This window comes from Lentinula edodes, assembly GCF_021015755.1.
Source record: "Lentinula edodes strain Le(Bin) 0899 ss11 chromosome Unknown C8R40scaffold_31, whole genome shotgun sequence".
NCBI lineage: Eukaryota > Fungi > Basidiomycota > Agaricomycetes > Agaricales > Omphalotaceae > Lentinula > Lentinula edodes.
Genome location: NW_025764337.1, coordinates 43,861 through 71,132, shown reverse-complemented (window position 1 = coordinate 71,132; position 27,272 = coordinate 43,861). Strand labels below are relative to the sequence as shown.

General features: G+C 45.4%; 6 protein-coding genes across 6 annotated transcripts; all 6 read left to right on the top strand.

The window, feature by feature from the left end:
* Positions 1–297: 297 nt before the first annotated feature.
* Positions 298–10,582, top strand: C8R40DRAFT_1173522 (uncharacterized protein; the record flags this gene model as incomplete). Its single annotated transcript, XM_046232029.1, has 34 exons — positions 298–357; positions 615–830; positions 882–941; positions 1,015–1,083; positions 1,138–1,212; positions 1,265–1,420; positions 1,470–1,604; positions 1,657–1,953; positions 2,005–2,145; positions 2,682–2,966; positions 3,025–3,153; positions 3,212–3,376; positions 3,427–3,480; positions 3,537–3,674; positions 3,725–3,772; positions 3,830–3,871; positions 3,926–3,988; positions 4,054–4,269; positions 4,331–4,396; positions 4,452–4,589; positions 4,646–4,792; positions 4,851–4,931; positions 4,985–5,071; positions 5,125–5,157; positions 5,214–5,615; positions 5,668–6,017; positions 6,082–6,106; positions 6,155–6,421; positions 6,492–6,746; positions 6,799–7,177; positions 7,231–9,125; positions 9,181–9,561; positions 9,611–10,148; positions 10,194–10,582. The coding sequence occupies 34 exons, from the start codon at positions 298–300 to the stop codon at positions 10,580–10,582; spliced, it is 7,782 nt and encodes a 2,593-aa protein (XP_046083514.1).
* Positions 10,583–12,441: 1,859 nt separating this feature from the next.
* On the top strand, positions 12,442–13,597 carry C8R40DRAFT_1173520 (uncharacterized protein; the record flags this gene model as incomplete). Its single annotated transcript, XM_046232028.1, has 5 exons — positions 12,442–12,846; positions 12,898–12,966; positions 13,020–13,145; positions 13,196–13,266; positions 13,321–13,597. 5 exons carry the CDS (start codon positions 12,442–12,444, stop codon positions 13,595–13,597), a joined length of 948 nt encoding a protein of 315 aa, XP_046083513.1.
* Positions 13,598–14,332: 735 nt separating this feature from the next.
* On the top strand, positions 14,333–15,828 carry C8R40DRAFT_1071653 (uncharacterized protein; the record flags this gene model as incomplete). Its single annotated transcript, XM_046226357.1, has 7 exons — positions 14,333–14,344; positions 14,391–14,511; positions 14,764–14,886; positions 14,947–15,422; positions 15,445–15,513; positions 15,548–15,595; positions 15,646–15,828. 7 exons carry the CDS (start codon positions 14,333–14,335, stop codon positions 15,826–15,828), a joined length of 1,032 nt encoding a protein of 343 aa, XP_046083512.1.
* A 1,444-nt stretch (positions 15,829–17,272) lies between these two features.
* On the top strand, positions 17,273–21,696 carry C8R40DRAFT_1203631 (uncharacterized protein; the record flags this gene model as incomplete). The annotated part of the gene is made up of 8 exons (XM_046233141.1): positions 17,273–17,308; positions 17,364–17,895; positions 17,949–18,472; positions 18,533–19,863; positions 19,916–19,966; positions 20,184–20,247; positions 20,302–20,967; positions 21,018–21,696. Coding segments are annotated over 8 exons (3,417 nt in total), but the record flags the coding sequence as incomplete, so codon positions are not given.
* Positions 21,514–22,751, top strand: C8R40DRAFT_1116790 (uncharacterized protein). Its single transcript, XM_046228630.1, has 3 exons — positions 21,514–21,745; positions 21,798–21,993; positions 22,054–22,751. The coding sequence occupies exons 2-3, from the start codon at positions 21,868–21,870 to the stop codon at positions 22,576–22,578; spliced, it is 651 nt and encodes a 216-aa protein (XP_046083510.1). The 5' UTR covers positions 21,514–21,745; positions 21,798–21,867; the 3' UTR covers positions 22,579–22,751.
* Position 22,752: 1 nt separating this feature from the next.
* C8R40DRAFT_1116788 (uncharacterized protein) lies at positions 22,753–27,224 on the top strand. Its single transcript, XM_046228629.1, has 18 exons — positions 22,753–22,868; positions 22,920–23,049; positions 23,094–23,229; positions 23,286–23,557; positions 23,609–23,732; positions 23,784–24,380; positions 24,437–24,574; positions 24,633–24,720; positions 24,770–24,871; positions 24,941–25,353; positions 25,423–25,534; positions 25,596–25,690; positions 25,769–25,892; positions 25,957–26,460; positions 26,520–26,644; positions 26,705–26,804; positions 26,860–26,945; positions 27,008–27,224. The coding sequence occupies exons 1-18, from the start codon at positions 22,814–22,816 to the stop codon at positions 27,122–27,124; spliced, it is 3,318 nt and encodes a 1,105-aa protein (XP_046083509.1). The 5' UTR covers positions 22,753–22,813; the 3' UTR covers positions 27,125–27,224.
* Positions 27,225–27,272: the final 48 nt, after the last annotated feature.

The following is a 27,272-nucleotide window of genomic DNA, read 5'->3' as shown; positions in this document are numbered from 1 at the left end:
TGAAACAAGTAGGACTCGCACGTCAGGCAAATTTCCTAACGTATTAAAAGACTATAATAGATCCCTAAACAAGTACCGAGCGCGCTCAGCGCCCAGCAGCCGCAAATTACCCGCGGCGTCGGTGGGAATGGGAAATGGTGCCGAAAATCGCCGTCCAGACTGTACCGGCGTCTATTCTCTACATAAGAACGGCTCAGAGATAATATTTCGGGAAATTTTGTTACACGTGACCATCCATATTCAAACTAGCCTACTTTAGGAAAAATCCATAGCGCACTTTGAAGCACCCAGCCGGAAATGGGGCTTCTGCAAACGTTGGAGTGTACACACAAAGATGCTGTCCTCGTCGTGCTTTCAGTGCACATTCATTAATCTCTAAATGGACACAAAAAGCAATCTACCGAACACGTTGGAGTTTCTTTGTTCTACATCGGAAATACCCATCGATTCCCTCTAGAAAACCGCTTCTGCCTCTCACAGATTGAACTTTGCGACCATGAACCCCAGAAAAAGAACAGACTCTTGACTAGCAGACGATATTCCGGAGCCAGGCTGCCCAGTGAGCGATCATCGTCGTCTAAACAACGAAACACTTGCTAATTCATCTTTATTAGAAGATAAGGCTGGTCTACACCGCTGATACAGACGAACTTCGACGAGAAGTCATCTTCCTCCGTGCTAAACTGGTTCATTCTGCCAGTCAACAAGGCACGATCGCACAGGCATTGGCAGTCAATAACGATCTATCTTCCAAACTCAGTATAGCAGAGGCAGAAATCACTATCAAAGACGCGTTTATACTTGACTTGCAGAAACGATTGTGCACCATGGTAAGTCAGAAAATCAAGATCATATTTAGCATTGACTTAAAAGAATCAAAGCCCGGATCTTTCGACTCGGATGTTGAAGACGGACCTAGTGCCGTTGATAATGCTCTTCGTGTATGTGTGCTACTCTTTCAATCATCATGCAATCATCATTCGCTGTTTTGAAATGACTAATGAAATTTTGCAGAGGCTTACTGAAGCTTTTAATCGCTCTGGCGCTATTAAGAATATCTGCGATATAGAAGAACAGAATACAGTTTGTAGTTGTGCTTTTCATGGGCTATGAATTCAATTCCAAACTGAGCGACAGTTTTTGTCTCGTTGGTCGAATGAGCTGCAGATCGAGTTGCAAGATCTCGATAAGAGGTATGGCGAACTACTTAAGGTAAAGTAGCATCATTCCGCCTGTCGAAGATTTCCCGCTGATGTCTGTGTAGGCTCATCAAGAAGTTCAAACGGAATTGGCCTGCATCCGGGAGGAAACCACTGGTACATCGGTTGAAAACATAGTCAAACAAGACCCCGAGCATTTGAGTGAAGGAAATTGCTTTCGATTACTTGACGCTCCGCCGTGTTCAGAAAACCAATCACAGGTTAGAAGCTTTTCTTTGTACAACGGCATTTACACATATGCTGTCGTAGGAGGACTCGGTTCAAGGCGACGTACGCAATGAAATTATCGACGAATATCGAAAATACATTTTTAAGCTTCAGGCGTCGATCAGAACACTCACTGAACGTTCAGACTTGTCAGTGGACATACAGAGCTGGTTATTGGTGAGCATGTTCTGCAAGTCGATATGATTCATTTATTGAAAAATAATTCCAGAGACTAGTGTCTTCAAAGGATGGGGAAGTAGAGGCCCTGGCAAAAATGAACCCCGAAGTAGAGAACTCAATAAACCCCAGCTCCTTGGAGCCTGAAGATGTTGGGGCCATGCAGCAACTTGACCGGGAACGTTCCTCGGAAACTATCAGACAGGGCGAATCATCTCAAGCAAAGAACGACAAGTTGGAAAAGGAAAAGGCGGCCGTTGAACAAGAAGTGCTCAAATTGCAGTTGGAGAACAAGGAACTTCAGTCCTCACTTCGAGTTATTGAAGCTACGAACTCCAAGAAACTTCAGGTCTGTTGTTCCCAATTTGCATTAACTGTTCAGTGTTCAGACTGCTCGTAGGATACTAGGGTAGAGTTGACTGCGCAACAAGAACACCAAACGGACTCATTCGAAGCCCAAATCCTTGCCACCAATCACCACAAAACCCTCCTTGAAGCTTCTCTAAAGCAAGCCTGGGAGTGTAAGAGCTTGGAGCTCAAGGTCTGTCCTAACTAGCCTGTGATTCTCGAACCATAATTCATCATCTCATGCCAGCTGTCATAAAGTACGCAGCCCCTATCATTTTCCTTTTCTCACCGTCTCGACGCCTTTACTTGTACGATACATCATCCCATCACTGTCAAACCCCCATCGATTACTGATCCATCGATTACTGATCCACCTGACCCATCTTCTCCTTCTACTGGCTTCCGCCACCTTCCTTGTTCCTAAACTGTACAGTATTACATCGTTGTTTCTCGCAGACCGGATTATGTATATATAGCCAACCCTCCACAGCCTGGTCCCTTATCTTGACCTCTCTGTCATTATCTGGGACCAGGTATGTGCTTACTTATTATTACCTATGACTACGATACTCAATATATCTCTGTCATTATCTGGGACCAGCCTGCCGCCGTTCTGCTTAGTCGCTCTGCCTTGTTGCCCTGTCCAGTTGCTCCGCCTCACCGTTCTGCTTAGTCGCTCCGCTTTCCTGCTCCATTAGTCACTCCGCCTCTGCCGCTTCGTGACACCAGCGGAAATGTGAAGAATTCGATACTATTGAAGAGGAGTTCAAAGCCCTTAAGACTGTGCTAGATGATAAAGACACGCAGCTCAGACGTAGTGATCAGCGTCTTTTGGAAATTGACAGCGCGTTGCAGGGTTATCGAAGTCTGGAACGGGAATGGGCCATAAGTAGTGGAACACTGGAAGAGGAACTTACAGCTGCTAAACAAGAAGTGGGTCGACTGAAGGCAGAGAATGGGGATGTCCAATTGATGCTCGAGGACATGCAAACTTCTGCCTCGAGAGTGCTCCAGGTCAGTGCTTCAAGAGTAACAGATACTCCGTCACTACATCGCTCAGTGCATTCATCAGGAAAAATTGCAGGAACAACGGAAAGAGCGACAACATTTTGATGAAGCACTCAAAGAGATGAATCGATGCAAAGATCTTCTTGAGTATTCTCTCAAAGAGGCCTGGGAATGCAAGAACCAAGAGTTTAGAGTATGCTTCATTAATTGGTTTTGTCCTGTATCACTGGTAATTTCATTCTGTCAAACAGGATTCACAACGAGAGCTCAGTAATTTACAAGAAGACATCAAAAGCGTGCGGCAAATATTGGAAGAAAAAGAGACGCAGATCCAAGGAAACCAACGAGAGATCTCCAGGTTGGAGGCTAGTTTGCGGCAAAAGGACAAAGAAAATGATCACATAGATTCTGTAGAGGTAACTTGTCCTTGTCTCATTTTCTCCGTCTCCTTATTGTATTCGCACAGATCGATCATCAAATGCAAATCGATTCTCTGCAAGAAGATATCACGTATTTTGAGGTTTGTCAGGTCCTCTATTTTCCACTACGTCTTCATCCTTGCTGAATGATCTCAAGGCCACTGTTAAACAACTAGAAGACTCTTGCGATTCTCTTGAAGCAGATCTGCAATCTGAAGAAGGCAGAGTTCGAGACCTGGAGGCGACCCTCCTGAAGAAAGAAACGGAACATGCTCTTACCTGCAAATCACTTGAGGTCCGTTAGAGCACTCCGCTTCTATGTATTATTGCTCATATATATATTAGGATCGTCTAATTGCCTCGCGTCGTCATAACGAAGCAAGAGTTGCCAAGGTATGGACCAGTTAATCAGGATAGATGTCTGCCCACCTCTAACTCCCATACATTTAGACCCTTTTGACCGAACTACAGCGCGCGCATGATCTTCAATCAGTGCGAACATATAACCTGTTCATGTAGTGCTCAGTTTTTGAACGAACTTTACAGGAGCAATTCAAAGCCGTGCAGGAAAAGCTTATTCTAGCAAATGAAGTGAATGCAAAAGTAAAGGTATGGTTGCCGACTGCCATAATCTAGCAGTTGAACATGACTGAAGGTATCTGTATCTACATCAGGATCTTGTCGCCGAGAACGAGCAGAATTTGGCTGCATCTCAGGGTCAAGCAAAGGAAATGCAACGTCAGATAATGCATCTCGAGTACGAATTGATGCAATCACAACGACAAATTCGGAACAAGGATCTACATCCTACAGTCTCCGTTCTACAAGACGAGAATCTTGCGAAGGCTTTACGAATCAAGGAATTACAAGATATACTAGAATATCATAAGGTGTGCCTCTCCTCATTGTTTACTGCGTTTGCGAGTCGATTATTGAGTCGATTATCTGTAGATCGACCATCGCTCTACTACGGATAATCCCTCTACTATGCGAACCGATCAATTCCAAACCCCCGCTGTGCGTTTGTAACTATCCGTCCTCACAAGACAGAATCACCAATTCTTCTTAACAGGTCAGCCCAAGAGATATACAAATGCAGGATAGGCTTCACACAAGGATTAGTACCCCATATTCCTCTCACGGCCAATCAGAGGATTTTACTGCATCAGCCACTCATGAACCATCTTCGGTGTCTTCAAGAAACTCTGTCGTACGGTTATTCCTGTTGATTTCCTTGAACTTTCCTTGACGAAATCACTTTCGAAGGCATTTATTGGCAAAGCATCAGTGCCATCAGTGCAAGTATCCCAAGAATTGTGTTTTGGCGGTCTGAATAAAAGTCTTTGTAATGCTCCTGTTGCGGCGGAACTTCAGTTGACTACGAAAAGGCAATATATTCTGCAATCATCAAAGGTAAATGCCTCCGCATATCTACCGATATCAATGGTGAACTGGCTGTGTTACCTTGTAGGAAATTAGGCCACCCAGCCAACAGTTTATCCCGAAATCACGACATCGCAAACCATCGCAACATCGAAAGCCTTCTATCTATGTGTGTTCTGTATTTCCATCTCAGGACGTGAAAATTGATGCTGGTTCCCTTAGTCGAAGCGACCTCGAGTCGACACCGATTCTGAGGATGAGGGAACAACCGAGAAAGGGATGCGAAGGGAACATACAGGAAGGTCCAATGTAAGTGGCAACGGCGTTGTTTTCCCGTCATATACTTGACGCATTCCACACAGAACGCACCGGCGAGCGGTAGTGGAAGCACTCAGGTAAGCTGGAAATTGTTAGTCGTGTATTGATCTGCATGATATGAGTTACACCAAAGGCACAAGAAGGCAGAGGGGATGTCAATGGAAATGAGCGAAATAATCCTGATAATCGGCGGGACGACGATTGCGCACAGACCGGTCGTGACTGCGGTGACGCTGATAATCGGCAGAACGACGGTGGTCAAGCGCGGAATCCCGGAGATGATCTCGAAAACAGGAACGGGACTAGTGGTGACGGTGGAGGTGACGATGGGTCCAGTAGCAGCGACAATGAAAGTGACGATGAACACGGAGGCGGTGGCGGAGGGAGTAACTGGCGAAATGACAGCAAAAATGGGGGTAGTGGCGATGAGGATGATCATAGAGCAGAAAGTGACGACAGGGTAGTTGCCGGAAAATGGATATTGAAGGCCTCCCAAACACAATACGATGAAAGCGACGTCAGAAAGAATATCAACGTGCATCGCCATTACTTCATTTGATCTGTGAATCTAATCGTCAGTTGCGTAGAATCTTTCCCGCGACTTGTATCAAGGAGCGTTGGACATCAAAGGCAACTACGAAGTAGTCAATGTTCCCTCTACTCCCCGCGATCGCCTCATGGCCTTTGTGGGTGGTGACAACAGCGCGGGGCCTAAACTCCTTAGCACGTCGCTCCATTGGTACGGACTTTCAGCGTCGCAAATGAGGAATTCAAAATGGAATAGGGCGTTGATTGCAAAGTTGGCTCGAGAAGCCAGAAAAATCCAGTCTGAGAGCCAGGACGGCCGTTTTGGAGACGAGGTTGAGTGGAAGCGTCTTTTTCGCGATAGATTCTCTCATTTTTACAAGAGAATCGAGAAAAAACCGTTTGCTTCAAGGTGAAACGGAATTACAAAGAGAAGAAAGGTTGCTAGCCGAGTATCAACGACGCCAAAACTCTAGTAAAATCTCAAGTGTTCGTCATTGGGTCAGTCACTTTTCCATTGCCTGTTCTTTTCTAACTGGTTCCATGCAGAAGCACTCAAGTCGACTTAGGATTGCCAGCATCATGATTGACTTTGCCCGAGAGCATAATAACCAGCAATTGGAGAATTTCTGGACCTATGTACTCATTGTTGTTAAGACATTTGGAGAGCGTGGCATGTCTGACGAAGAAGATGGCGTCGAAGATGTTCTCATTGACGGTGTTCCGACGCAGCAGGATATCAAGAAGGTGAAGAAACTATGGTTTCGGCACGAGACCTTCGATGCACTTTTCCAGCAGGTCGACGAAACCCCAAAAGTCGAGACCAGAATTTTCAATCAAAATCATACTTTTTCGCCATCTCTCCTTCAGAATGCCTCGAAACAAGGGCTACGCACAATTCCTGTCGTCCAAATTCGTTGAAGGCCGTGGAGTATCTGCACCAGAAGATCTGCCCACGATCAATGAAGCTGCACTAGTGACGCCAGCTCAATCCTCCTCAAATCCTGTATCACGAATGCTAAAGAAGGAGGGTAGGAAACAACGCACCTCCACGGCACCTGCAAATCGGGATGATCTTCGTTCAAGTGATCATTCTTTATCGACCTTTTTCGATGAGGACGCCATGGTGGACGAATTGACGGTAATTAGTGCTCCAGAATTTGGTTCATGTCTCGGCTTGATTGACACAACAGGATGCGCTTGAGAAAACGAGGGTTAAATTACAATCCGACCTGTCAGATGGTGCTTCCAGTGGACCTCCGCTGAGAGCTCCCAGTGTTGTAGCATTGAGGGCCATCAAAACCGCCGAACGTCTACGTGATATCGTATCCGGCGCTCAGCGCGACCTCCATCTGCTTTCCAACGATTCTCTCCCTGAGGCGATTCACACTACTTTAGATGGTGCAGAGCGACACCTTGCGTATGTTTCCAACAAAATCAAAGATATTCACCACCCAGAGGCAGACAGCCAAGTTCGCCTGGTAACACAGGAGATGGAAGTATTACAGTTGGTTCTTTGTACGTGGCGAAAGGATTATCCAGATACATTTTCTCCCGTCAAGATCGATAATAGTACGTTCTATATATGTATCTGCGAAATATTAGTCTGATATCTTGTTTTCAAGGTAAACTGTTTGCGGGGGCCATCGATAAATGGAACACTCCCACGCTTGTAGCCTATACGATTGCTCTGGTCAGCCGTGTCTTTGAGGGAGTCGCAAGGCGAGGTTCTAGTGTCTTACTCAAATTGCTGAAAGTTTATGGCCTTTCGATTACATTGCTCACTGGAGGACCAAGTCTTCTACAGACAAAAGCGCTCGAGGATATCCCAGAGTCAATCGAAACTTTGGAGACGAGGTTGAATATGGACGTCCCCAGTGTTCCCTACACAGTGTGCCCTTCCTGCAGCTACACATATCCACCGATGTATCCCAAAAACTCTCGCGCTCCAGTTTATCCCACTCATTGCTCTGAACGTATCATGCAAAACTCGGAACCGTGCGGAGCAGAGCTCCTGTTTGACAGTAAACCCATCAAAACTTACCACTATTACTCCTTCTATGAGTGGTTTGGCCGCTTCATTGCACACCCTGGAATTGAACAGTATGGTGATAAATTCTGTGACGATATCTCCGGAGTAAACGAACCCCCTGAGGTCAAGAGGGACTTCAAAGATGGTACCTTTGTACATTCATTCAAGGGGCATGATGGGAAGCTTTTCATTGCAGAACAAGGAGAAGAGGGCAGATGGTTGTTCCTTCTGTATGCCGATTTTTTCAATGCGGAGGGCGCTAGTTTGCATGGCAAAACCAGTTCAACGGGTGTCACCGGTCTCGTTTGTCTCAATCTCCCTCCCTCGATGCGTAACAACCAGGCTTGGGTGTACATTCCTGGCATTATCCAAGGCAGACAAGAACCGGATGCCAAGCAGAGCGAGCACCGCCATTATTGGCGTCAACTGGTCACTGAGCTCGAAGCAGGGTATTCCCGTGGACTCCGCCCTTTTCACACACATAAAACCCATCAGATGGGTTTGAGTTCGAACAGCCGGATATTTCGCGTCGCGATTGCAGGAGCGTCAATGGACTTCAAAGCAGCTAGACCGTTTGGAGGATTTATGGATGTAACCTCTCACCCCACTTGTTTTTTGTGCAAATGCTGGCATATCAGTCACATCGGGAGGACTGATTTTGAGAATTGGAGACCTGCAGACATCGAGTTTTTGAAAAGAGGAGCTCAAGAATGGATTAATGCAAAGACAGTAGCTCAGCGCAAACAGGTCGAAAATTTCTATGGCACGCGTTCCTCAGAACTTTGGCGATTGCCATATTGGAACCCTATAATGCAGTTGCTTATTGAGCCTATGCACACTCTCTTCTCCATTCTTATGCAGCGATTTGCTCGTCACGCGCTTGGCCTTGATAATCCAGAGCCGGACAGCAATGGTGCTGTTCTTGATGACTCTGAACAGGATAATCCCAAGCGGAAAAAAGGAAAGGCGAAGAAGAAACAGATTTACATATCTTTTTATCACGATTTCACCCCTCCGCCTCATCCCTCTGATCTCACTCCTCTGGGCACGAAGCCCGAGATCGGTCGAATAAGCGATACCCTCCAGGCACTAGTCGACGATTCCGAAGTTCAAGATCAGCGGCTTTCACTACTGGAATGGAATGATCTTACCCCTGAACAGAAAACTGCTCGTTTGTCGAGGAACAAGCAATTTGTCTCCACCATTCAGAGTGATCCTCGAGCATTTCAAGGGGTGTATGACCTTTACCAATTGCTCTCATCTCCTGCGCCTGCTAAAGACGCGGAGAAGTTGAAGTTTCTCAAAAAATTATCTTCTCACAGGTGGATCGTTCTAGCTTTTGTTTGCAATAATTTAGTTGAATTTCCAGCCGCAAAGTGTGAGGGTGAAGGCAAAAAGGAAAGTGAAGTAAATGATTTCCTCTCGCAATCCTCGATTCACAAAGGAGATATAACTGTTAAAATGTTCAGGCAGGCTCTGGCTCACTGGGTGTGTTGATCTTCTGGACCTCGATGTAAGCTGATGGTCAATGATTTACCTGTAGCGATTGCATAAGGTTGAGCCAGGACGATTCAATTGGCCTCACTTTGTGCCCAAGGACAAGCCGTTACCTTCAATTCCGTGGCTCCATTTACACGACATGTACGAGGATCAGCGACGGTTCAATAAAGTCCACCAATTCACGCTTCTAGACCGCATCGAACTATTAACGGAATTGACCAAACAGCTGAATTTGCATAGTGCGCATGCAATTGGAACTATACATCGATACCTAACGCAACCGGTAGAAAAAGATCCATTGCACCTCGAGAGTAATCTTGGAAAATTGCCTTTCACGGCCCTAGCTTTTGTCTGCATAGACGTTGATTGTCTTCCCGTCGGAGGATTCGGGAAAGCAGACTTAGTTCAGCATTTGGTTGAATGGGTGCGTCCAGGATCCATATCGCGCGCTAATAAGCTCATCCCATGTTTAGCGTTTGAACAAACCTTTGGAACGCCTGGCTCCAGCTAAGATTGACTCGACACATGTTCTACAGAAGATCCAGCAAGCTGTGCGAGAAATCATAACCCCTTCTTGGGTGAATCGACCACCAGAAGAAATTGGACTCAAACGAGCGGGCACACTGAAGGCTGATAACTGGCGAACCTTATTTTCGATTCATCTCCCTTTGGCCCTCATCAGTATTTGGGACGAAGATTCTCCTTTGAGAGCCGACAATGCAAGTGAAATGGCCCCTGTATTGCAAACTTCTATGCATCTTACCTGTGCATCCATTGCAATGACTAGCAACAGTTTGTCCCCAGAGCGTCGTAATCTGTTCAGAAACTCCATCAGGGCACATATCGAAGGCCTAAAGTCGAACTTTCCTGGATTCATGCTGCCTTCTCATCATCTTTCTTTCCATATTTTCGACTTCATGGATTCCTTCTCTAACGTCCGCAATTGGTGGGCTTTCCCGTTTGAAACCATGATTGGCAGGTTGCAGTGGATTCCAACCAATCACAAGATTGGTAAGTAAGTTGAAGTGTGTTTGTTCTTTCTAATTGCGCACGCAGGTGAATTCGAGTTTACTATTCTTGAGTCTACCTACAAGGATGCAGCCTTTCGCCGCTGGATGATGCTACCCGATTGCCCTGAACTTCTCAAATTTTGTCGAAATCTTCTGGATAAAGCTTACGGATACGACAAGCGGAACGAGCTTTCTCAAAACAACGCGAATGATTTACAAGGTGCAAACCCAAAGGAAATTTTGGAATGCTCTGTTGATCTTGCTACTCGCAAGGTATCGATGAAGTTGCCTGTGGAACTTGCGAAGAAGATAGGGAAGCTGGATCCAACCTGTTTTTTGCAAGTCCCAGCACCTAAGGGCTTCTATGGCACTCCTGCACTATGTCCTATCGGTAATAGCTATGTCTGCTACCGTCCGCCGAAAAATAGTTCTTGAGGAACGTCGCTTATGGGACAAATCAGATATATCTTTGAGCATGAAGGCACCACCAAAATGGCCATTGTACGCTGCCGCCCTTATGCTGGACCAATTCCGGATATTTTCGCCCGATTTTCTGATCAAGGATTCGACGCGAGGACCGTTTCACCGTCCTTCTCGAGTGATCATGATGTCGTACCATTGGATTCAATTCTAGGACATGCAGCAAGATGGGAACTTGCTCCAGACTTTGTGGTGATGCTTTCCTTGGCGCGGGTAAGTGGTTCATTCGTTGTGTGTATAATCTTGTTGATGATAGTGTGTACGTTTCAAGGATTGAAAAGTCCTGTGTATTAGTACTCATATGCAAATATCTGTAATGTTCAATGTACACGGATTTGGTTCGAATTCATAGTTAATCTCCACCGTTATTTGATGCAACGCAACTCAGAGTCAAAAAGCCAGATCGTTCACCTTTCGCTTATAGACACCGATAAAGGGTATACGTAGTTATGAGTAAAATATATATATGAATTGCAAGAATAAGAACATATGATGAGGAATGATCCTACAAACTGATTATAGCAGTGGGTATAGCGACGATTTGGTTATCAGCAACATGTAGATACTAAGTAGAACGAGAAGAGGGGGACTGTGGAGCAACACGAAGCAAAGGCAAAAAGTAGAGCAAGATAGTGACAGTGAGCAATTGTGAGTTTTCGTCTTCACCCGAGATATCAAGTAGAACGTCATTTCACTGCGAGCAACACATAGGGAAGACGGTATTGGTAAATAATCTGTTTAAGGTCTTAGGCACCTGCGATGCCTTCCCAGCGATCCAACGCGACACAGTCCTGAAGTGAACGACCGGGTTCCCAAGAGTCAGATTCGGGTCCAAAGCCTTTCCAGCGAACAAGGTAGCATCTTCCGCGGCCAACTTTCCGTTCATCAAGTATACAATCAACTTCCCATTCAAGGCCAGTGCAGGTTACAACAGGCCCGCGGCGCAAGAAAGGAAACGAGAGTGGCGCTTTGGAACGTGCAAACACGATGAAGAACAAGATAAAGAACTTGACGATAGATCAGAATTGAGCTCAGGTAAACAAGGATGAAAGACGTACAAAGAACGTTTTATTGTTCAAGGTACCAATGGCGTTCTCAATGACCGAAGGGATCTTTGGGGGCAAAGAACGAGACAAAGATGGCCGTAGATCGAGAAATTGAAGAATCGAATGGAATTTGACAAAATCTAGAAGGATAAAGATTCAACTCTGTGTAATTCCAAACTATTTGGAAGAGGTCACCATGGCGGTCAAGGAAATATAATATCACTAGCACGACGCTAGCTGCAATATTGTAAGGAAATGAAGAAGTCTGATCGATGACCCCAGAATGGTCCTGGGCTGTAGCTGCACCGCGTCTGTTGGACTGAGTATTGCCGCGCGTAGGAGAGTTAGACATAGCGGTAGCAGAGGACAGAGTCGAAATCGCCATTGAAGATCAAGGGTTTGGTCGTAAATCGGTTTTGATTCTTTGTCGATTCTTATGAAAGACGAAAGATTCGTAACTTTCTTTGTGGAGAAGATTGTGAAGCCGCAGCAGTTGTATGTTAACACCTTGCAAAAAGAGTCCATTGTGGCGAGAAGAAAGCAACGGCGGCCCGTTTCCGGAGTAATCCATTGAAGGCCCATCGAGGTTCGGCAACCAACACTGTCCCCACTTCTTCCTAAAGACTCGTTTGAGCTCCGAGATCTTTGCGACATGGATTATGGGGCAAATGGACAAACGAATCATCTATAAATTGCCTCTGTGATCTCTTCCTGTCATATCAGTTTCCTCTTCTCATAATTTACTGTTTTATTGTTCATCGGCGACAGATGGGTGCAACCAGTCGAACGAAAACTCGTGCCACCTCTCCAGAACGCTCTCTTAGATCTCAATCTAAATCCTCCGACCAATCTGCAAAGTCTCAGGTCTTTGGATCGCCTCCTCCTACCCCCAGCAGAGTGTACGGAAGAAAATCCAAGGCTCGTTCTTGTATGAACACACCTTCTCGTCTCCGCAGCCCTCCCGCAGCTTCTACCTCGAACACACCCTCGCGCTATCGCAGTGCCTTTGTATCACCGCCGACGCGTACATATGCGACGCAAAATCTCGCGCTTGACTATGAGATTCCGATTGTTCTTCCTGAGACACCGCCCTCGTCCGCTTCGCTGTTGGACCTGATCTCTAATGCAAGCCCATCTTCATCTACATTCACGAGCACATCGAGTTCGAGCAAAGTATATCAGCTCTATCCTCTCTAGTTTCTCTCACTGACTTGTTTCACATAGGTCAAGGAATTCATGCTGGAAATGGACACTGATGCTGATTCTGACACCGAGACGGAGTTTATTTCTAGAGTGAGTGAACATTTTCTTGGCTAACCTAACGCTGACTCGTCTTATGGCTGTAGGGTTTACCGGTCAAATTGTCATCTTCCCGCGAAGTCGAACTGAAGAACGATCTCCGCGAAGTTGAACTGAAGAATGAGCTCCGTCAAGCTCGTGTGGATCTCGATAATGCCCTCCAGGGAGCTGCGGTATGTAGTTGTTGAAACATATTTCATGATACTTGCTGATACAATTACAGACTTTACGCGCTGCTGAAGACACTCGGAACAGATGTCCATACTGCCTCGAATTTTTGTTCCAACCTTTCGTGTATGTATCTTATTCTCTTCTGGTCATTGAATGGACTGAAATTTTGTGCATCAGTCTCTGCTGTGGTCATACCAGCTGCAAGGACTGTCTTGTCAGATTAGCAGACATGTATTTGAAGGCAAAAATGAATTTCGCTTGCCCCGATTGCCGCACGGTTCAAGGATGTTTCACACCCGTCCCAAACTATTTTGTTCAGAACATTGTCGACAATATGTTACAATCGAGAGGCATTCCGTCTCCAACCCGTCAACCACTGAAGTGGCCGCTCGAATTTCAGTCCGGGCCCACCCCTTTACCCTTCCCTCCCAGCGCAGCGACTTTCCCAGCTTAACAGCCTCTTTCCGATATCAGCTTCTGCTACTTGCGAAATGTTCCTTCGGTTGATGAGCACGTATTGACCTCAATGTTAGGCTTCTCATTTTCGATAATCGCGTCCTGGTAAATAGGGTGGGCGACACCTTGTGTGTATCGACGTGAAGTTCACACCTGCCCCATTCCGATCGTCATCGAGGCTACAACACTGGTCTCTTGTTGTCATAACTTTCTCTATTTCTAAATCTTGCTTGTATCATTCCATTCTTCTTATGTTGATTAAGCATACTGTTCGTACATAGTGTTGTTACTCTTCAGTATACATTCACCGGTGAATTGTATTTAAATTTGTATTCTCCGTCTCAGATGAAGTGAAAGACCGCAACAGAGCTTCAAAATACCTTGCCCTGAATGAAGTTTTTCATCCTTGCTTGTAATTCATAAGCGCCCGTCGTGTTCCACCGTGATATCGATCCGTTGATCTCATCTCTTTTCTTATTCTTTTTCACGAGTTCGGTTGAAGTTAGTTCTCTGTAAGTCATATCGACGCCCTTCGGAGTACTACAAGCTAAAAATTGTTGCAAGCAAGGGCTGAGCCGACGCAGTTGGCGGTTTTTTAGTACGATAAAACCTCCTTTGTTATATCCGCTCCTATCTGCTCGGAGCCTTCCGTAGTGTGAACTATATAACTCTCACTTTGACTACCTTGTTTACCAACGGATTGCCTCGCTAACTGAAAAAAAAGTTTCCTCTCATGACCATCAAGGTGAGTTATCATTGAATAAGCATGCAGCGATCTAATAATACTTCAGAAATCTGTTCGCCGGAGATTCATTCGGTCCATCGCTTCTCCTCCTCCAGTCATTGACGCAAGCCTTCCTCTATCTCCCGAAGTCATCGAGGCTCTCGACGTGCTCCATCTGATGACTCGAAGTTTGTCTGAAATATCTTTTCTACAGAGTCGGTTGTGCATTATTGAACCCAACTGGTCTTGTATTTGGTTGTGGTTGACGGCTCTGTTACGTCCTCTTGATTCCTTTCAAGATGCTCAATCCAGAACCAGTGCGCTTTCTTTCAATACATGGAGCCAGTGTATTCTTCAGGTCTTTTCTTCCATGAATTCTATCATTCTTCCCCACAGCAGCTCTGTTTCCGAAATCTAGTTGTTCGTTTCCAATTTGACAGAATCCCCAGAGTCCCTGGAAATTCTTGGGAAGATTTGGGTGTTCTCTTTTGCGCTGCGTTGGCCATTGCCCGTCCATCAGGCTACTACGCAATTCCTTGTCGTTTTTTTTCAGATCCTGAACGGTAGCCATTCCGGAGATACATTTTGTGTTGTTGTGTGTGACGCTTGTACAATTCTCACAGGTTCACGTATAGTTTCTACGTGGTCAACTGCCATCGCAGAATTTCCCAGATGGTCGGTGTCCTCGAATCCGAACTCCCAGTCTTTGATGGGAAACCAAGGCCTGATTTTGGCTGCGACCGTAATGTTTATCCAGCCGCTTCCAGTAATTCAAGAGGTCGATGTCATACTATCATATATACGCCGCTCATGGAATCGATGCTTGGATGCAACGCCGTTCTCCAAGAACAACGACATAGGGATAAACCTTCTCTTATCTTTTGAATACCTCGCCAAGTTCTTTTTGCGTTCTATATCTGGTGATTCGAAGTGGATCGTCAAAGTCTTGGACTGTGGACTATTGTGTCTGTTGGTAAAGACGCTAGCCTCAGGATCTCTGCCCACATTTTGCCATACCCCCAACTCAGTTCACACCGTCCTCGAGGAAATCATCCATCAACTACTCCTGAATATCATCTTTATTCTTGTCGTGCGAGGAGTGCGTCGTAACCTGTCGAAAGTGCGTATTCAAGGCCCAGAAGATTATCTGGGCTTTGGAAGACTCCGGAAGCTCTGGTCAGATTCGGAGAGTGAGGTTCATTGCGCCGATGCATACTTCTATAGGTCAATCTGCTTCGAAAAGAGTATAGAGACAGTCTCTCAAATGAAAGTGTAGGTGGCTACTGTTTGTACCCTGTATACACTCTCATTGCGTTGTCTAGTGCCCCGGTAATCCTTTGCCTGGTATACGCTCGAAACTGTGCGGTGCCTGCCGAGCGACAGCATACTGTTCAAAATATTGTCAGAAACAAGACTGGCAAGCGGGACACAAGAAATCCTGCAAGAAACAGTTCAGTAAGGTCGCTGCCTTCCTATATCTAAACACGTTATTCATGTCGCACTAGTCCACCCCAGAAATTATACAGTGCTCAATCTCAAGCAGCAATCAATATCTCTCAGCAGCCTAGACAAATTTCAGCTTCTTTCCTGAATTCTTCCCCAAGCTAAGACTTGTTGTGATGAGATTAGTCACTATATTCATATTCACAGGCTCACCTCTTCACGCATTGTGATAGAATTTCTTCCCCTGCTCCTACCGAGTCCTACATCAGTCTTCGCGTGTCTTTTGGCAACGTCCTGAATAGATGCAGGGTGTTCGCAATCAGCACCCGAAGAAGGGGTAACTCATGAGGGAGCTGAATGTCCAACGAAGGTCTGCTAGGGCGCTCACATCGCGTCCGATCAATTCACACTGCACTCCCAAGCAATGACCTAGCAATGTGCATTGAACGGCCATTTTATTGTTCAAGTAAAATTGATAATTTTGATTGCGAGATAATGATGATGATTAAGATTATCCTTTTTGTTCAATTAATGATATAAATTCCAAACAATATTGATCATGTTTCTTATTGCATTGTTCACCTGAAACAGGTAATATTTTGAGGACAAAGCAGATTTTATTTAACGCGCTGAAAACTTAATCATTTCCGATACAAAGAACGTGCAAATCTGGAGCCAAAAAGTATAATATTGTCATTCTGCCCATTTATATGGAAATGTTTCTATTATCTATACAAGTAATGCATCGAAAATTATATTTTATATTTTATTTTGGGATCAATATGTTTTTCGTGTGAATATTAAAGGGTCAGCCGCAGTGTCAAGCAATGCCAATGTGGGGCACAGCTACAATATTTTCCATGCACTGTTAAAACTATTATCTGGACATGGCAGGGCGGCAAACACTGGCAAAACATTGGCTTTCACAACCATCAACGAATAACTCACATCCTCCATCTTCTACCGGGCGAGCAGACACGCTTCGAGGAGCTTATTGATATTAACCCTGATACTACGCCATCTCAGCTCTTGGTTGGTCGCCGTACATTGCATGGTAAACGGAAGTCTGCATCGGATATTAGTCCAGTTTACAACAACCGTGACCGTATTGCAAAGGATCACCAAAAAGTCATCAATGGAGCAAAATACTCAGGCGGAGATAGTTTTATTTCTGGCTTCCGTGACTTTCATTGAGACTTTCCAGGATTCATAGTTCACACCATCTTTGGCGAAATTAACATGATCTGCCTTCAGAGCGAATTTATGCGAAGTCGACTTGGGGGCATGTTCAAACATCACCAAGAACCAGTCAATGGTATTGTTTCCGATGCGGCTCATGGATTCTGGCGGGAACGGAACTCTCTTCTCATCACAAGCTCAATTTACGAAGCGGAGCTGCACTGTTGGGTACCAGAATTGTTCAGTTATAGTGATGGTGCTAGTGCAGAGCATTATATGCACCATTTCTTGGTTCTGATGCTCAGTATTGCACACGAGTGTGAAGCAAATGATACAATCATAGCTGATAGACATTTTGCTGGGGTGCGTTCTTCCACTCACAGTTATCAAAGCTGGAATTTGAATGACATTTTGGTAGATCATTGATTTTTCGCAAGCTGAACGACATGGGTTTATTCAAGCTTTTGTTGCTTTCTGGATGCAGCGACATGAAAACACTCGCTCTGAGGACACACTCTATAGTGCTGCTGAGGTATTGCTCCGGGGGTGTGAAGAGCATTTCCGTGCATCTGTTACGAGAATCAAAAAGATTCATGGCGTTGTTCCTGTTCATTCAGAAAAACACTTTGAGGAACTAGTGTTGGGCCTCATTTCTGCCAAAGATCTTGATGACTTCCATGCACGAGTTGAAGTAATTCAACGCGACTTTCCTCTCACTAATTCATGGCTTGGATGGTGGCTTCGCGAGAGTAATGCAAGAATGCTTTTCGAAACTCATACCCAGATGGAGCCGGATATCTGGACTTCAATACCGAATACAACGAATGCACAAGAAGCTCAACATTGGAAGCTTTATAGTGCGGTTGGACGGGACCATGGTCTCCTTGAAGGTCTTGAAGCATTACATGCTGTTGCCGAGACAACCGTCAAGCTATTCACTGCAAATCTTGGTACGTAGCTGGGTTATCCTTTTTATTTGCTCTAAATTTAATTTTGCTTCTAGAAGGGGGCCTTATCCGCTATGGGAAGGCAGAGCCTTGGAAGGCAATGATCAATCTGATTGGCCGTAGCAAACCAAGTCGAGCACCTGGTGGGCGAAATACAAAACAGAAATCTGATGGACGACCTCCAGACACCAAGAAGGATCTTCTTTCGAGGACACCTAAAAAGTCAAAAGAGTTGCCGTCTACACATCACACAAGTTCAGCAATAGTAGGGCCAGCAAGTTACCGGTGGGACAACATGTCCTGTTGGGCTGACTCAGCTTGGGATCTTCTGTATCGCAGTATAGTCAAGGATTGGGCAAGTTTCTCAAGCCGTTTTAGCTCTGACTCACAAACTGAACGTCCTATCCGCGATTTTTACAACCTGATGCTCCTCCGGCGAAATGCTGAGCATGATTCATTCATTCTGAAGGTCCCTGACTATGATCTCTCTACAGCTCTGAGTAGTCAGCGTGACCAATTCCGACGTCGCCTTGTAGAGTGGAGGATAATTAAATCAGATAATGCAGTAGGAAATGCCTTTGTAAGTTATTCATCTCATGTATCTCAGCAATCATATCTGAATCTTACCTATTGTTGGAAGGATTGGTTTCCTCAAGTACTGAAGGATAAGCTCAATGACGATCTTGATGATGACAATTGGACACAGTCCTACTTCCAAACCATGTTCGTCACTGTCAAGCACTGCTCAGGTGATGGCAATGGTCACCACTACCAGGTGTGCCAGAAACCAGAGATACGTTACCTTATTGTTCTCCGACAAGCTGCATGCCAAGAGTTCAAGGGTGATCTTCTGTCATGGCTCCAAACCTTTGCTAATGTGAACCATTCTCCCCAAGCTCTTCCTACATGCTGGTGTGCAAGGGATGGAGAATCCTGGTGCAAAGGCAATCAGACAGATGTAAAGTTTATCTTATCCCTGCCTGTTGTATTGATTTTGGAGGAGGAAGAATGTACAGCATCGACAGAGTTTTGGAATTTTCCAGCGCTACTGCAACCATACAAATCTGGGGAGCTGGCAACAGTGACTTATGATATTGTTGGTCGAATCTTCTACAGCCGCAGTAAAAATCATTATATCAGCCGATTTTTAGATGAAGATGGGAAAACAGTCTGGACTTACGATGATATGGCTCATGGCGGTTGTCCATATGTTGAGCCTGGCGCAACTGCTGGCACCCACCTGATAGGCAGCAGCTCTACTCTCAAGTTACCGTCTGATTTCATTGGGGCCTTTGCTATATATCACCTGCGAAATGGAACAAGCATGCAAGAGGCCATATACACCTCACAACTTGCAGTGGCTCGAAGAGTTCACCATATGATGGTGGAACCTGACAGCCTTCGACATCACATCCCAAAAATATGGCTATCTCGAGCGAAGTTTGCACAACTTACCCCACATGACCTAACATGGCTGAAAAACCCATTCCGTTTGGATACTCTTGACTATCAGGAAACCGCTGAGTCTAGTGGTACCATTCGCATTCCTCCTCGTTCCACCTTGTCCTATCAACCCAATCATGAATCCTCACCCTTCCTGTCATCACCAACTTCAAAGAATCTGCTTGGACCAAATTCAGTCTCTCCACAGGAACAGGATCAGATGCACTCTGTAGAGACTCTCGACCATGGTCTCAATGTGGATTTGATTGAGGAATACCTCCAAGAAGGCACATCAGACTTCCAGTTTATGTGCAGATGTGGAATCACAACGACAAACGAGACACTAGTGGTTCACAACAGCAGTACAGGTGATATCATTCAGTGCGACAACTGTGACATTTGGTCACATATTGCATGTCAGAAAGAAGGTCGAGCGGGAGGGCTGAGGCAGACAAGAGAGCCTTTCCAATGTGACGACTGTGCAGGGAACTCACGAGCAATTATTGACAGCTTCATTCCCGGCAAGAGGTAATACCCTTTTCTGGTCACGGATGTTACTCACCACAAATGTCCTTTTTAGAGCAGCAAAATTGGCTCAGAATGCGACACAAAGACTTCATACACGGCTACGGTGAGTGATATGCAAATATGTCATTTTAATTGATTCAGCATTGCTCAAGACCAGGTAAAGGAGCATTAGTCCAACATGGAAAGTTCTATTATCCAGTGCGCATAATCCATACATCAGGCGCAAAAGGTAAGAGCAGAAATGAATTCGAGTGTGTTGTCAAATTCTGGAGAGGGTGCCACTTTTCAAAAGATAGTCCACATCCACTCGCAATAGTCAGTGTCGATCAGAGCTCAATTATTGACGAGCTTTGGGGAAACCAACACCAACGCAGACAGACAAGGGTATGTGAATAGTTCTTTCATTGACAAATGCTACTGAGATCGAAGTTGGTTCAGCTTGGACGATGGGACCATCCACCATTGCGTCTCAGTGAAGAAGATATCCTCATGCAATTTGAGAATTATCCGTACACAGAGGAGGTCAATGATGCCCTGAAACCGCATCTTGAATTTTTGCAGACGTTGCACTGCTCTCCACAAGATTGTTCTGTTGAAGAAGTTCCGGCCAAGGTATATGTTGAAAAGTCAAAGAAGCCAGTACATCAATGCACTATACCTTTCACTGGCGGCTTGACTATCGAAGACCAAGCCCGAGTTGCGAATTGGTTCGAAAAATTTGTCAGTCAAACGCCATCTATCTCCCGCTCCAAGTGGCACTCTCTTCTTGCACATGCACATGCCATAACCTTGTTCCTTGACCATCGACTTCATCGCACTTCCACAGGAATGTCCGAGTCTGAACGCCTTCACAATGCTTGGAACCACCAGACAACAACAAGACAGATTTCTTCAAATAGCTCAAATACCATAGATGTTGACCTCGAATGTCTCGAATATCTGGAAACTCGCATGTTTGAACGATCAAGAGAGGCAGGTGTGGCAGGCTGGTACCAATGGGGACTTGACGTTGGTTATCACCAGGACAATTGGGATCCGTATATAGGACTTCGAGAGGGATTGAATCACTTCAATTTTCAGGATGAGAAGGGTGATAGCCTTGAGGTGAGTATTAGTTCTCGAGATCATTAATGTTTATGGTAACATATATTTAGGTTGGATCTAATTACAGCAGGTACATAGATGATAAGGAAGGTGAAAAGAAGAAGATAGATACGAAGGATGAAGTTTTGCAGCAGGCAGCAGGACTGACTCCGAGACCAAAACCAAGAAGCATGCGCAGAACCAAGAGAAATCGAGCGGAGGTCGAGGAAGAAGAGACAGGAAAGTTTGAGAGGTTAAGCAAGAGATCATCGAGACAAACGTAGTAAATGAATGTATACGGTGGGCTATTAGACACAGCTATAGACAATGTAACCTTCTGCTGATAAATGCATGGGGGTTTTGACCGCATACAAAGAAGTTTGTGTACAAGGATTCCTAGGATCCTAAGAACGCAGGAACGTCGTAGAGTACTTATATACCAGTACCAAGATAATGACATACCACTGTTTTCCTTGAAGGTGCGTGTTTTCTGTGTTCGAGTTGTTGTGCGTGTCACGCTTGTGCACGCCGTGCCACGCGGCGACACGTCGATTTTCCTATGCCCCCTTTGAGCGCCAGTTTCCAAAGTGTCAACATCCGAAGCTACTGGCTCGAGTCTATCCTGGGACCACCTACGGGGAGTCGTGTATCAATCTATCTATCTATCAGGATGCTCCATCTGCTATATAAATGACATCAATCTCAACAATCGACTTGTTCGTGGATCACCTGAACCCCACCACCTCACTATAGCTCGAATCCGCAATCTTTCTTTGCTGGTCAAAGAAAAAAGCATACCGTGAGCGTTGCTCTTCTTTTCCTCAGACATTCCTGATAGCATATCAATCTAGGTTTTCATCTGTCTCGCAACTCAAAATCCTGTCCCACATCTGCCTCAAATCGCTTTTTTTCATTCTCGCAATGCTTAGATTCTTCAATACGCACTCAGCTCGCCCCTGTTGGGTCGCTCTCAAGTTCCGCTTCACCTTGATCTGTGGTCTCCTCTTCTTTCTTGCAGTTACAACAGCAATCCCACTCGTTACATCTGTGAGTAATTGCCAGTAGCATTTGGAATGACGAGGAACATCCTTAAATCCTACATTTCAGAACCCGCTCGAGGTCGAAGTGGGTAATTCTGCGGAATCGATCGCTTTGAGTCTCCGGACTCGCACCGATACATTCGTTACTCGCAGTGTTTCTGTGGAATTCACTGGCGGTGTTAAACCAACCATGCGCAAAACGGATCACAGGGATATACAGGGTGCTGTCCATATTCTTCTACAAGCCTCATTACCTGTGTTGGACGAAAACGCGCACTCGATCAGCATCATTGAATGGGCGCAGTGGCCCAAGCGGCCCAATCCTACTCGAAGTGATTCGGAGGAGTTCACTGTCAGATTGGAGCCTACAGGACTTTCCAAACTGATCAAGAGCCCGACCGTGTATAAGGGATACTTGTGGCTCGAGGATGGCATAGTCAGCGGTCGCCTGACAATGCCTCCTAGTACTAGTAGGGAAGTATTCTCCAGTAACGCCAGAAAGATCATTAGTGGTGAGAAAACAGTTGCCGAAGTAATACACGGAGTTCTGGTATATCCAAAGGTCCGTATTGTTTACAAGTCTACAAGATGATATTCATTTGTGTCCTAAAATTACCTCCATTAGTCCTCAATACGAAGCTGATAGGATTCAGACGAAATGAGGCCTGGCGTTGGCGAAGCGTTGGGGCTTGTAGGGGCTTGTTGATTCTTTGTACATACTGTAGTTACATAAATTTTGATTCAATACACTAGACTCCGAGCGCCTAATAAGCATCTTGAACTCAAACGTTAACCGCAGGTTAACCGTAGAATCTGAATTTTGCGAAATGCTATTCGAGGATGTGCCAACGGATGACTCTCATGGACTCTTCGACTTCAATGGTGAGTTCTGGCGTAAATGAGTCTTAAACTCTTTCAAATGTTCTCCATCAGCAGGATCGGAAGGAAGCATATCGCCTTCTGACTCTGGCTCAGATGAGGATTCGAGCGACGACCAAGATGATGATATCGAAATCCCGAATGACATGGTGGTAGTTGAAAATGAGATAGAAGGGGATTTTAAGTATGTTACATATCGGTTACATATTTGTAACTGACCGTGTCCAGCCGTCTGGTACAAGATATTCGCCAACGGAACGATCCTTCGTTAGCCAAAGACTGGGATATTAAAATTCAAGATGAAGAACAAGCCTTCAAGGATGATTTGCGTGCAGCTTCGGGCGTTGGGAAGCGTCGGAAAGGAGTTTGTATTCTAAGCTTCCTATCCATACCCTTCTATGCCGATATTTCCTTTCGTAGAAACCGCGTGGATCTGGTCCTCCGTTATCTCAGCAAGTGCGCTCCCTAATTGGAGATGGAAATCAAGCGTTTGTGGATAACGACCTACCCGAGGCTGTCAGAATCATGCAAGAAGTAATTCGAATTGAACCGCGAGCTGCATCAGCTTGGTCCGTGCTTGCACAATGCTACGAAGATATGCAGCAAAAGGATCGTGCCCTTCAACTTCGTATCATGGCAGCTCATCTCAGACACGATGCAGAGGAGTGGGATAGGCTGGCACACGAGTCCAGGTGAATTTATAGTCTGCTCGTATTTCGTTATCGCCTTAATTGTGCTTTCAGAAATCTCGGTTTTTATCAGCAAGCTCTGTACTGCTATCGGAAAATTTATAGCTTGGATCCGTCCAACGTGGATGCACTTTGGGATCGTGCGACTCTGGCAAAGGAAATTGGAGAACTGCGAATAGTGTGTTCCGTTTTCCGTCTCAATGATTACCAGTGAATTTAACTTCTACAGGCCCGTCAATCCTTTCTCTCGATCCTCAAACGATTTCCACATGACCTCACTGTTCTCTCCGAGATTCGCCCCATTCTTGTTGAACTCGGCGACCTGACTACCTGTACAGCTCTGTTCCAAAATGCGTTCGACGACTATCAGCAACGTTTTCCCTCAGGCTCAGGTCCAATCGCAGGAACTCCTGGAACCGAATCAACGAGTGCAGTAGTCCTTGGAGGAGGATTTACCATGCTGAATCTTCTCGTGCTAGCGGATTTGTATAATACTCTTGGTGAATACGACAATGCTGTGCGGGTGATCAAGAGTGGTATCAGATGGTTGCAAGGACGAGGGGATCAGAGGTACTGGAATTTGCTTGAAGACGATAGAGAATACGACCCCGAAGGGTTCAATCGGGTAGCGTCAGTGGCGGCGAATACGATTCATGATTCTGCTTCTTCTTTGGCTGCTAATGTTCCTACCGCTGGACCTAGCAATGCGGCTGGAGGAATAGTGGGGACAGTGGAAATTCAATCTGGATACTTTCCTCTGGATGTCAACGCTCGACATCGTTTGGCAGTCGCTAGAATCAAGATGGGAGAGATCAACGAGGGAGTAGTGCGTTTTATTATACTTCTTCCAATGCATTGAACCTGATCTTTATTCGGCTCGAGGTACACGCAAACATTGTTTTACAGGAAGACGTTCTCGACTACGCAGTACTATTCATCGAAATCGCGGATGCGTACTACGAACGTGGGATGTGGGCCGAGGCGAAGCCGGTATATGAAATTTTGGGTACAGATGCCAGTGTAAGTGCTTACCGGGAAAAAAAGCTGGAAACCAATACTCATTCGATGTACAAAATAGACCAGTAGTGTCTATATCCTCCTGCAAACTGCATCGTGTCTTCGGATGTTAGATGAATTGAAGGATGCTGCTGAAATATACGAGCATAGTACCGCCCCAATTTTATGATCACCCGATTTATGTTGACGATTCCCCAGTTCGTCTCGCTGATCCAACAAACAACGACGCAAAAATGAAGTTGGCGGAGATTTACGAGATTATGAACGAACCTCGCAAAGCCTTGGACTTGGTCTACCAAGGTCAGCCTAAAATGCCAAATAGAAAAAATGATACCGGAGTTCAAACCACTTCCAAATTTTTCGTTACAGTTATCGACGCCCGCAAACGCCGTAACAAAGATCCGTCACAAGACAGTAATCCTACTACCTCTAACCCGTCTACATCCCTCTTCGCCGAAAAAAACGTTAAGTCTACCTCCTCACGCCCGACTAACCAAAATCGGTTGACCCAAGCGCAATTGAAAGAGTTAGAGGCAGAGAAGGAGAAAGATGCATTACGCAGTTACAACAGGGTAAAAGAGATCTGGGATGGGATGATCAAGGAAAGGGAGACTAGGGAGAAAGAGCTTGAGACGGGCATTCAGGCCGCGAAGAGTCTTATGGAGCACCAACGAGCCAATGGAGCTGCGGCTGAAGGACCTGTGGAGAGGGAATGGATGCTTGAGGCAGAGAAATTGGTAGATACATTCAGAGAGACAAGAAACTTGTTCACTGCTGCAAGAGTGAGTACGAGGTTCTGCCTATCCTTATCATGTTAAAACTGCCAAGTTGGATTCACAAATTTCTTCCAGCATAACCCTTTCCGAGGAATGTTTCCCAAACGTAGGATGCGAAAGACAAAAGATATTTCCGACCTCGAAGCAGATGAGGATCGTATGGCCTCGAGGTTACAGCTCGATATTCGTATGTTATGTTTCTCTTGATCCGTCCACGTAGTTCACCTGGCTTTTTCTATACTATACAGAAATCGAACGCTCGTCTCAAAAATTCTCCAGAACTGACCGAGTAGATGTTTTTAGAGGCATTTCGTTCAAGGACTGGTTACATATGATATTACAGGTCAGGCAATTCCGTATTCCTTTATGGCGCAACTGAATCCGTTGCTGTATTAATTTATCATCTTCCCTCTCACTCTAGTATTGCTTTATCTTAACAAAGCGCAACCAATATGAGCTCGCCGACGAGGTTCTCCGCCATATGCTCCTGTCCAACGCCTACATGACATCAGAATTCCAGGTTTCTTTACGCCTGGCTATCATTTGTACGTCCTGCAAAACTATCCCATCACTGCTTTTTTTGGAAAACTATCTGTACTCCATGCTTAGCCTGCGCTATTGAAACACGCCACTACCCAGTCGTTGTCGAACAGTGCCGCAAATTAATATCCTCGAACCAATTTAACAATGAACTCTATCGTCTGCTTTTGGCCTCGCTTTCCAGTGGTTTGCGTCCCACCGACTCTTTCATTACATCTACGCTGCAGAAATTCTTTTTTCGGGAAATGAAGCTCAGTGATGTTGCAGTGAAGGACCCAGAACTGCTGAAATGGAACGTCGCTCTTAAGCGATGGGCGCCCATAAATCCTTCTACCCTGTCTTCAGGTGGGAGGAAAAATTGGGATAAGGATAGAGACAAAGACAAGGATAATGATAAAGACGGGGCGGATGATTTGGGTGAAGAAGATTCCGATGTGGGTGGGGGTGGCACAGCGGAGAATGATACAGTTTCGTCCAATGACAGACCTATTCTGCCGACTAAGGACAACCCTCTTACGGTGGCTATCTATGGCCAGATGTGCATCGCTGCAAAAAGTTATCAAAGTGCTATCTGTAAGTACTGAGGCTTTTCCGATGTTTTCATACGACTGATCCTTGTCACGTTGATATAGTCTACCTTCTCCATGCATATGACTATTGCCCCGAAGATCCTATGATTTCGCTCTCGCTTGCAATAGCTTCGATCGGGCGTGCGATGCAGAGACAATCGGATAACCGACACTACTTAATAGCTCAGGTATGGTTTATGGATGTATGTATTTCTGGGGATCCCTAGCTTATCCTTTGTGACTGTCAGGGTATGGCATTCTTGTCGAAGTACCGGACATTGCGTTCTGTTGATCCAGCCCGTTTGAGTGAGGTTGAATACAATTTTGGTAGAATCTTTCAGCAACTCGGTATGTTTGTCACCACAGAACTCGGTGCTCTTTTCAAGTTGTTATCTTCCTACAGGGCTTCATTCACATGCAGTTAACCATTACGAACGTGTCTTACAATTGTCGGGTAATCAAGAAAAAGAGAATCAGACGCAAACTGCTGTATGCCGCCCCCCCTCAATTATTCATTCGTTTCTCCTGACTGCGTTCTGCTTTGCATCCAGATTGGAGATCGGAAAAGCTTTGCAAAAGAAGCAGCGTATAATCTTTCGCTAATTTATGTTTTAACTGGTGCCATACCGTTAGCTGAGTCGTTGTATCGTCGATGGCTGTCCCTCTAGTGCGCATAATTATGTACATATAATAGATTCAGTAAGCACCAGCCTGCACTGTCTGTAAGTTACTTCGTATGTGTTTGAATGTATGCTCGGGATCGGGAACAGCTTCAAATCAAATCTCGACGTTGAGCACTGAGTCGTGACGGATGCG

What these genes read in the sequence shown, in the direction of transcription:
- C8R40DRAFT_1116790 (XM_046228630.1), top strand. Translation starts at nt 21,868, where the DNA reads ATGCTTAGATTCTTCAATACGCACTCAGCTCGCCCCTGTTGGGTCGCT. An exon ending in CAATCCCACTCGTTACATCT is followed by an intron (nt 21,994 to 22,053) that starts GTGAGTAATTGC and finishes CCTACATTTCAG; the next exon opens with AACCCGCTCGAGGTCGAAGT.
- C8R40DRAFT_1116788 (XM_046228629.1), top strand. Translation starts at nt 22,814, where the DNA reads ATGCTATTCGAGGATGTGCCAACGGATGACTCTCATGGACTCTTCGAC. An exon ending in AAGTTATCAAAGTGCTATCT is followed by an intron (nt 26,461 to 26,519) that starts GTAAGTACTGAG and finishes ACGTTGATATAG; the next exon opens with TCTACCTTCTCCATGCATAT. An exon ending in TAGAATCTTTCAGCAACTCG is followed by an intron (nt 26,805 to 26,859) that starts GTATGTTTGTCA and finishes ATCTTCCTACAG; the next exon opens with GGCTTCATTCACATGCAGTT.